The sequence below is a fragment of the Penaeus japonicus genome, unplaced genomic scaffold (assembly GCF_977035675.1).
Source record: "Penaeus japonicus unplaced genomic scaffold, GWHDUDI00000001_assembly GWHDUDI00000001, whole genome shotgun sequence".
NCBI lineage: Eukaryota > Metazoa > Arthropoda > Malacostraca > Decapoda > Penaeidae > Penaeus > Penaeus japonicus.
In genome coordinates this window covers 44,306,624-44,317,315 of record NW_028234403.1, presented here as the reverse complement: position 1 = coordinate 44,317,315, position 10,692 = coordinate 44,306,624, and the positions used below count along the sequence as shown (strand labels likewise).

General features: G+C 41.4%; 1 protein-coding gene across 5 annotated transcripts in view; it reads right to left on the bottom strand.

Annotated features, from left to right (window-relative positions):
- Positions 1–3,373: 3,373 nt before the first annotated feature.
- LOC122267425 (alkaline phosphatase) overlaps positions 3,374–10,692 on the bottom strand; it is a 27,086-nt gene continuing 19,767 nt past the window's right edge. For 3 of the 5 annotated variants that reach the window (XM_086541143.1, XM_086541124.1, XM_043037475.2), the window contains exons 4-13: positions 10,400–10,592; positions 10,036–10,199; positions 8,219–8,417; positions 7,697–7,830; positions 7,397–7,498; positions 7,189–7,285; positions 6,959–7,056; positions 6,731–6,854; positions 6,299–6,597; positions 3,374–4,229 (exon numbers count right to left, since the gene is read on the bottom strand). In XM_086541143.1, the coding sequence (XP_086397269.1) occupies positions 4,101–4,229; positions 6,299–6,597; positions 6,731–6,854; positions 6,959–7,056; positions 7,189–7,285; positions 7,397–7,498; positions 7,697–7,830; positions 8,219–8,417; positions 10,036–10,199; positions 10,400–10,592 (1,539 nt within the window). In that variant the 3' untranslated portion in view covers positions 3,374–4,100. Of the gene's footprint in view, positions 4,230–5,353; positions 5,496–6,298; positions 6,598–6,730; positions 6,855–6,958; positions 7,057–7,188; positions 7,286–7,396; positions 7,499–7,696; positions 7,831–8,218; positions 8,418–10,035; positions 10,200–10,399; positions 10,593–10,692 lie in introns of all 5 variants that reach the window. The other 2 variants (XM_086541131.1, XM_043037476.2) reach the window with 1 other exon arrangement.

Sequence of the window (10,692 nt, the reverse complement as noted above, 5' to 3'; positions counted from 1 at the left end):
GATCCACGATATTCTGGATGTTAAAAGAGAATGCATCCCTGAGAAACGGCATCAAACTACCCCACATCCTGTCACCACCCCAGAATTACAACTGCTCCAAACCTTATACAATAACATAAGGAATCTGGTCGCCACACGGGGATGGAGGAGCTGAGGAGAGTTTTCACAAGGATAAGAGGAAGAATGGTCGAACTGAGCAGAGCCCAATATAACACCAAATGGGCAGAGCTAACTGCCAACCTCTCTTCCAAGGTGAAAGACCCCAAAGAATTTTGGAAGCAACTTAAGATCCTCATGGGGAGTAAGGTGGATTATAGTCCCTACTTGTATGATCACCAAGGAAGAAAACTATATACAGATCCAGGGAAGGAAACCATCCATCGAACATACTGGAGAAATGTCTTCCGAATATCAGATGAGGCAAATCAGCACTTTGATAAGGAGACAGAGTCCTGGAAGAGCTAGCCCTTCAACAGGACTGTCTTGAGGCTGACCAAATAATAGACCTGACAAGATTAACTGAAGGAGACCTGTTAACTTCACCGATCACAGCTGATGAGATCACCAATGTCATTAAGCGCTTGAAGGATAAGGCTCCAGGAATCAGCAATATCAGGAAACCAGACATTGTTAACTTACCCCCAAACATGGTAAGACGCTTAACAAGGATATACAACAAATCCCTGTCCACTGGTTATTTCCCGGACTGCTTCAAGACGGCCTTAATCACGCTAATACCAAAAGCCGGTAAGCCACCAAACAGGCCCGAAAACTTCAGGCCTATCTCCTTACTAGAGATTCCAGGAAAAATACTTGAGAAAATGATCAACACCCGCCTGAAGACACACCTCGAGGAGCAACATCTCTTAAATCCCCGACAGTATGGCTTCAGAGAGTCACGCGGAACAGGCACAGCAATAGCTACAGCTTACGAAGAGATAGCCTTCGCACTTGCGAATAAGAAAAAAGTCAACTTAGTCCTCCGTGATGTAGCAAAAGCCTTCGATAAGGTTTGGCACTCTGGTATCAGACACCGCCTGCTCCAACAAAACCTACCCAGACCGATAACGAAATTACTATCCAACTTCCTCCAGAACAGGAAGGCAAAAATCAGAGTTGGCCAAACCATAGGGGATGAATTCCAACTCCAGAGTGGAGTTCCCCAAGGAAGTGTGTTGTCCCCAACACTATTCATTCTGTATACCTCATCCATCCCTCCTCCGAGGGATAGTAATTATACCATGTACGCAGATGACATCACACAAATTGTCACACACCCATCTCCTCGTCCAAATTTCATCAAACTTGCGACCGACAGAGCGATATCAGCCATTAACAGCTTTGAAGAGGCTTGGAAAGTAAAAACAAATAAAAACAAGTTCACCATCATACCGGCTGCCAGAACAGAGCCCGGAAACCCAGACCTAGAGAGCATTGACGTAAACTATTCCAAAGACGGACGGCTACTAGGCTTAAAGATTACAAACACAGGCATACTAGCCCACGTAAAAGAGAGAACAAGAATGGCTGAGAACACCCTGACAAAACTGAAAAGATTTTCGAGTTGCCTAATAAGATCAAGCTACAGCTCTATAAAACACTGGTCAGGCCAGTGCTTGAATACCCTCCAGTTCCCCTCAACACCGTATCACCATCTTCCTTGTACAAAATACAAGCAGTACAGAATAAAGCCATACTCTGGATCAACGGAACAAGGTGGCCAAACCCTCGTCCACCAATAAGAGAACTACACCACACACTTAACCTGGAACCTATGAACACCAGAATTCACAGGTTGGCCACAAAAACGTGGGATCGTCTTGAACACATAGAAGACGTAAATTATGAACAAATACAACAGTCCAGCAACAACACTGAGGGTGAGCACTACTGGTGGCCCAGAAGTCTCATAAGAGCCAGACAGAATCCTCCGAACCCTATCTATTCAAGAATGAATCGGTAACACCGAACCAAGCGAGAACGAGAGCCATCCCAACCTCATCTTCTCTCCTAAGGGAGTTCAGGCGAGAAGAAGGGGGGAGGAATGACTCTGTTTAAAAAGCCGCAACCGCGTCTTTGCTAATTGCCAGTAGCAAAGATGGGGAAGCTGCTTGATGCTTGGCTGGCACACATTAAGCATTTATAAGTGTTATATAAGTTGCAATCCTAACAGGCGAAACATTACGAAATATAACGAAAACCACTGAAATCGAATGAGACGAACGCTTGAACGTATTAGCATTAGCATTTGTAAGTATGCATGAATATATACAGCGATGCATATATTCAGATGTACGTAATAAAAAAAGTAAGGTTGATTGGACACGAACATATGCATATATATGTGTGTATGTGTATGAAAAAAAAGGTGAAGGTGTGAAACGTCAGTTATTATTTAAAAATGCCAATACATATAAATGAATATATATGTAATCGTGGGTATATGTCCAAGATACATATGTGCACATATGTACAAGTGTACATATATAGTTAAGACGGTATACCTATGCCAATATGTGCAGAAATGCAGAGGCACTCACGAGAGAAAAAAAAAAAAAAGTGAAGGTAAACAAGGGCATTTAAAACTCTTATTCTACTTATATACATAGGTAACTATGTACAAAAAGGCCAATATCATTTATAAACAACCTGCGCTGGACTGTCACACCCTAACGGTCCCCCACCCCCCACCACGGCGGGTCTTGCCAACCACCATAGACACTACGAATCGGGCCAAAAAGCCAAAATAACAAAGACGAACAACCGATGACCAGCAAGGGGTTCCGCCCCCCACCTTTTATTATCTTCTAGTATTTCATTTTAGGTAGCTAGCTGCCATCTTAGTTCTTCTTCCGCTCTTCTTCTTTCGAGAATCTATATTCTCCACTTTCTTGTATCGTATTGTATCGTATCGTACATCCCTTTGATCCTTGATTCACACAAATATTCCCATCAAAAACGCTAAATCAAAGTGGGAACCTCCTCCTTTTTGAGCCCCATCTCACAATCGAGAATTTCAACTCATTTCAGACGCGTCTCCTACTCACGCTTGAATATGTTTTGAAAAGTCCGTGGAATTTGCCTCCTTGACATGACCAATTAAATATTGTTTATTCCAATTCTTATCTTACTTATTTTCTTAACAAATCCATTTGGAGCATTTAAACTTCGTAACCACAACGTTAATGAATAGAAGGTTTTATATTTTGGGAACTTTTAAGCACACCGTGATGGAGACAAAAACATTACACCAATATTCCTTAACATATTAAGTTATTTCACCACATAGAAAGGTAATTTACGAATTTCAGTTTTTCCATTGTACGGTGCAAATAACAGATTTTAGTGAAAATAGGAGAGAAAAGAACATATAAATATTGCAAATAACTTTTAATTGCATATACTTTTAATTAAAATAAATAATCGAGAAGTCTCGAAAATATATAAAACATGTGATACAGTCATCTAAATAGTCATTACAGATCGAAAGGATTCTGCGAAGCACACGACGTCACGAAATTTATATAAAAAAAGGATCTAACTAATAATTTAAAAAGCAGGAAAGACAAATCCAACCTGGGACAAAGGGCACGGCGGAGGTAGATGGCTCTGCAGACGGTGGAAAATACATCACGTGGGGATAACTTAACTCTGGCTTACAATTTACACATATACATGGGACGAATGAAGAAAAATGGAAGTGAATAAATATTACAATCATTATCACACCTTTGTATAATCGTTGTCATTAGGAATGTAAACAGAAATGGTGATTTTTTTTTAATAGTGATAAAAGTGACGCTAAAAGTGCGACAAACGTCTGATGAAATGATTTGTGGTAAAAACGATCATTTAAATATACCATAACAACCATTAACCTAAATATTCTATCCAAGAATCCGAACCTTTTATCACTCCAAGTATAAAATCAATAAAGAAAGACGGAAAAGACTAAAGCAAGAGAAAATCACACTTCCTAACAACAAACGCAGCCGCTGCATGAGCCGTGTTAACAAAATCACTGGGAAGAGACAACCACGCGGGTCGTATCGGAGGTAATCGGACCGAGAGAAGGGCTTCGGGTTTTCTTTCCGCACATCCTACAGACTGTGCGGGATGCTGGTGAGGGCGTTGAGGCCGAGGATGTCTTGGGGCCGCAATCCTGCCTTCGTACTAGCTCCGGGCTTGTGTGTTCGTCCCTGCACGTCTCGCCCTAATAAACTGATTATCTGCGGGAGAGGAATCGGACGTTGGGGTTAATGTTGGGCCACATGCGGATTGAGACAAAATGGAAGAGCTCCCTGTTCTTAGAAAAAAGATCATACTCCAAGTACTTAGGTCATTTATTCTAAATCACACTGACTGAGGAGTTTGCAAATAATTGATAGATGACAACTGATAACTGATAATTGATAATCTATCAGTGCCTATTGGAATCATCACTATCATGACAATCAGGCGGGTGGAGCTAATAAATTAAATCATCACTAGTTAGTAGCTACGACTGACATTTTCGAATGCTTAAAAGGATAATATTAGATTTGTATAATAAGAGTTATCAATACGGATATTGCCAATTAAAAAAATTATGAAACATGCTATTAAAATAATACAAACCGAACTTAAACTTATGATAGTTTAACTGCACCCATAAAGGAGACCAAGAATTACAAGAAATCAAGAAAAATAATTAGACTTGATAAAGAAAGAAAGAAAAAAAACTAACAAAAGTACCAAGAAAAAAATAATTATATAAAACAAAAAAAAACAACAATCAGGGGCAAGTCACACGATGCAAAAGACGAAAGCCATAGACCTCCGGATAACAGGGTACCACCTCCGGCGTGCATACCTGGAGCGGCAATGTCCTCTCGCAACATGCACTGGATCCCGGCCGTCAGTCGAGAGGGAAATTTGGCCTTCAGAGTTGCCACAGTGAAGCGTGCAACAGAAGTTACGATGTATAGTCACAGACAGGAATAAAAGTTTTAACAATGAACATAGAGAAAGTCAAGAGAATATTCACGTGTATATGATTTTTGTGTGTATATTGGATGTGTGTGCGTGTGTGTATGTTTGTTCGTGTGCGTGCGTGCGCGCGCGTGTGTGTGTAGAGTAGAGGAAAATAGAGTGAAGTGGAGTGGAATGGAATGGAGTCGAGTAGGTAAATGCGTGAGTGGGCGTGAGTGCAGACGTGCATGGGATATTCTGTTAAAGGAGAGACAGATGAAGAAGATCCAGATCAAGAGAAAGGAAGAGAGAAAGATAATACAAGGCAAAGGAGTCACAGGGCGATCAAGGAGCGGTGCAGTGTCATTCACAAGGCAAGAATACGTGTACGTGTCCACCTTACACAGGCAATGGTGTGGCGGCGGCGCCCCTGAGCTGCCTGACTACATGCTGTGGGGCTGAAGCACACTCTGCCCCAGGAGTCTCCGGACGTCTTCGGACGAGGTGAAGCTGGACACAGACTCTGAGCCTAAGGTCGTCACGATCTGAAACATAGTTGGGTGGTCGTGGTAGGCCTCGCAACCCTGGACTCCGTGCAGGAGGAGGAGCGTCCTCGGACTAGGTGTCAGGGCTGAATGTTGGTGATTTTTACCCTTATTTTTGTTGTGTTATAAGCTCTACACACAATGGACCTCCAAAAGACCATATGGAAGGTCGACATTACGACCACTGTAAGGTGAAGCCCAACAAGTACAAACACATGGGTTATTACACGTTTCACAAACTGACATAAAACTACACACTGATGTTGTGTATACAATTTTGTGAAAGCATGAATGACCAAAGTATGCTTAATATGCTTAAATGTATGTGAATCATATAAAAACAACTAAACATATATCAACAATTAAACACACAAGACTTACACAAATACAATGACAAACACGGATAATACAGAATGGGACTACAGCAACTGCTAAACACTAACTAAACAAAAAGCTACAGACATTCACTTGCGCTTCAAGAAAGAAAACACAAAACAGGACATGACTTGTACGTCACTACAGCAAGCATTAACTACACATATGCACCGTAACCAGGACTCAATATTCATGGTTTATGTCTTATGGATTTGCTTTCCCTTCTTGCTGCATCTGCTTCTTACGCGATCGTCCGCTCGTTTGCTCAGTCATTCCGAGTCTCGCCAGCAAACTTACCTGAGATTTAGTTGACTTTTTGGTTGGATTGCCCTCCCCCCCTTTCTATCTTGGTGTTCAGATTCCTTCCTCTATATATCCCCTCCTTTTCTATCTATCCGCAATTCATCCTTCCCCCCTTTCCCTCCTACCTTGCGCTCATTATCGTCAATGAGTTGTTGTAGGACCGGTGATAACGTGGGGAATTTCGGTCCCACGAAGGGCACGGACGGCGCTGAAGCCACCGAAGAGGCAACCGACACGCCAAAGGACGACGTGGCTGTAGCGGAGGCGGTGGCGACGGCCTGCGGCACCGGAGGTCTCGTGAAGGTAGCGTGGGATGGCCTCTCGCACCTCTTGCCAGAGCTGGGGCCCACGCAGGCGGCGTAGGCCATGACGTGGGCAACGTAGTGTTGCTCGTGAGTGCGGTGGAAGAGGTGAGCCATCGGTCCTACAAGCATGGAGTAAGGGTTAGAGGGCACAGTCATTTGAAACGCTGTCGGTGCCAAACAAGTGCGGCAAAAAATTTCAAGTTTTCCAGCGGTTCTGTTCATGGCATTGCATGAGTTGGGAAAGGTGCTTACCGGCGGCCCAGACTGCGACGTCCTCTCCTCCGTGCGTCTCGGAAATGGGCGGGAGCGGCACGGCGGTCTGGCTGCGGTAGTTCACATGGCGCGTGTCAACGGTGCGTGGGTCGTGACGAATCACCTGGTAGACAAAAATAAGTTAGCATTGGACTAAGGGGAAATACATGACTTTAGTCTCTAAATTTCAGTTTCAAATTGCCTCCTTAAAGAATAAACACTCCCTACCCTGCTTCCATCTGTGGTGTAGTTGTAGCCGGGTCCGTTGGTGAACATGAGCGTCGTGTAGGGCATGTTGTCAATCTTGGAGATATCACCACTTATGCCTGGCACGGAGAAAGGCGATAAGAAACCGAAAACAGCTTGGGAAATACAAACCAAACTCACATAAAAACAACAATAAGTCTGTACTCATGAAGGTTTTTGTCTCTCGTCCCAACCCAAACCAAAAAAATTACCTAAGATATCATTTCCGCGGTCAGGGTAGCCGTTGATCGTCATGACGTGGGAGTGGTCGGCCGTCACCAGCACCAACGTGTCCTCCAGATCCACTTCCTGCGACAGAATGCGAAATTAAAGCCGACTTTGCAAAAGGTGATGACTACAAAGATATTTTTACAATGGCACCACACCAAACACTAAGTCGCAGCAAGACCGCCACCACACCTCGAGAGCAGCAGCGACTGCACTATCAAGGGCGACGGCCTCCTCCAGGGCGCGGTGGGGCAGGTTGTCGTGCAGGGCGTGGTCGATGCGGCCGCCCTCAACCTGCCGGGAGAGGGGAGGAGGTCAGAAACCATAAGGGGTCACGGCTTTTCACTCAGGCAACTGGAATGTCATTTTACAAAAGACGCAAATAAAAGGGAAAAACAACAAGAAAAAAAGAGACAAAGAACAGAAGGAAGAGGGAAACCGAGGCTCCTTCAAAAGCCAGGTCGAGTCCCACTCCTTCGAGCAACATCTCACCAGGAGGAAGAATCCGTTGTCGCTCTTCTGTAGGAACTTGATGGCCTTGGTAGCCATCTGGGAGAGCGAAGGCGAGCTGGCGGGGCTGTTCACGCGGTCCACCTCGAACGGGACGTGAGAGTCGGAAAACAGACCTGACACGAAGGCGAGAACACGCTTTTTAAAACCGGCTGTACGTTCTCTATTTCTTGCACTCCCCCCCCCCTCTTCAGTGGGATTCGCAGAATCCATTCATATATAACATTTGGCATTAATCTATAAAGATTAATATGATATCTACCCATCTACATTCACCATTAAAACACTTGCAATGATACTTATTTATGTATCTGAATAACTATTTTATCAAACTCTTCTACGAATTAATCATTAAAGTGTGTACTGAACGTATACATATAAATGTGTGTGTGTGGGGTGGGGGTTATATTTGCGTGCGTGTTTGAGTGCAAGCCCCTATAAGGACTACACCCCCAGCCGAAACCCCCAGCCAAGCAACCCCCGCACCAGAGTCCGGCCACTCACCCATCAGGAAGTCTGTATCATCAACGTCAACGCTATCCAGTTCCCCGGCGTTGGTGACGTAAGCAGCGCTATGACCTTGTCGCGCCTTGTCATTGAGCCACTCGCGGGTAAGGTCACGGCCGTCGCGGCGCACGCAAGTGTCCTTATTCAAGGGCCCCGTGCTCGCGCCGAAGGACTGACGTCCGCCTCCGAGGATCACCTATTCGGGACACGGCAATGTTAGTGGAGGGCGACTTGCCAGGCAGACGAGGGTGGAGGCCAAGTACTTTTGATAGGAAGTCCACATGGATGATTGTACTTTTTTGTTCAGCATGACGGTATAGTAAATTGCTAATTAACGTTTGGTACAAGATTCACATGAATCAGATCTTTAAAACTGGAGATTTGAAGTAAATGATTATATATATATGTATATATATATATATATATATATATATATATATATATATATACATATATATATATAATATACATATAATATATTAATATATATATATATATAATATAAATATATATATATATATATATTATATAATATATAATATATATATATATACACATAAAATAATTATATATAATACATGTATATATATATACATAAAAATTATATGTACATATAATACATGTATGTATATGTAATACACATACATAAGAATATACTTATATATACATATATACATATACATATATGTATACACATATACATATACATATATGTATACATATATACATATACATATACACATATATACATTTGCATATACATATACATATATATATATATATATATATATATATATACATATACATACATATATACATATACATATATATACATATATATACATATACATAAAATATATACATATATACATATACATATATACATATACTATACATATATATACATATATATACATATACATATAATATACATACATATATATACATATATACATATACATACATATATACATATACATATATACATACATATATAAACATATACATACATATACATATATACGTATATATACATATATACATATACATATACATATGTATATACATAATACATATTCATAATACACACATATACATATACATAATGACATATTTACATCATAGAATATATAGCACATACACATACAAATACAAATATATGATAATACATAGATGTATGCATACATGTATACATACATACATGGATACATATATATATATATATGTATATATGTATATTCATATATATACATATACACATATATATGCATGTTTATATATATGAATATACATTATGTATATATGTGTATGTATATATGTATATGTATATGTATATGTATATGTATATATGTATGTATATGTCTATGTATGCATATATATTATATATGTATACATTTGTATATATATGTATACATATGTGTACATATGTATATATATATGTATACATATGCATATATATGTATACATATGTATACATATGTATATATATATGTATATATATCTATAAATATCTATGTATATGTATGCATATATATGTATACATGTATATATACATAAATATGTATATATATGTATATGTATATATGTTACATATAGGATAAACATCAATGCTGTACAGCAAATGCGTGCAGATTTGAATCAAACATTACATAAGAAAGACAGGAAATTTCGCCGGGCACCAGAGATTAGCCAACCTACAACAAAAAAGGAAAATCATGGAAACGCTAATGCCATCTATCGGAAATCACAGGAGTCAAAAGCACTGTCCGTTCTTTCGAAATTCTATGGCTTGGGTGACGCCGCGAGAGCCTCACCTTAATATTCCTGCCGGGGTTTTCCGACACCAGCTGATCCGCGATGTCCTTGCAGCCGATTCCCATCTGACCTAGATTGCCGTCGCACTCCCAGTTTCGGTGGGCGGAGTGGGCGTACAGGGCCGCGGGCGTGGCGTGCGTGACGCGGGTCGTGGTCACAAAACCTGCAAAATGGCAACATCATTTTTTTCTTGATTTGCAAGGATCTTGTTCGTGAAATCTTTGCAATGCAAAGTCCGCATTGCCTTGCCTCATGTTTTTTTCACCCAGTGAAAGTGAATATTTTTGCCTTGTGTTGATGGTAGGTCACCAAATATTCTGAATATTTGCGTGTATGTGTCCGTTCCTGTCAATCTGTGCTCACCTGTGTCCTTGCCAGCTTCCTGTGCCCACTGGAGGATGGACGGCGTGTGGTAGATCGGGTTCCTTGCCGCTGCACAGTCTCCGAGGGTCACCTCCGGGTCGACGCCGAGTGTGTAATAATTGGCCTTGACTCCACACAGGTAGGCCGTGGCCGTACCGGCGCTGTCCGGAACTTGTTTGTCCACGTTGTAGGTCTGCGGGGTTGAGGGAGGCAGTCACGATTTGCATGTTGCAGTGACCACAAATCATGGCAGATATATTGATAATGCACCCATGGTGGGAAAGCCTTTCTTA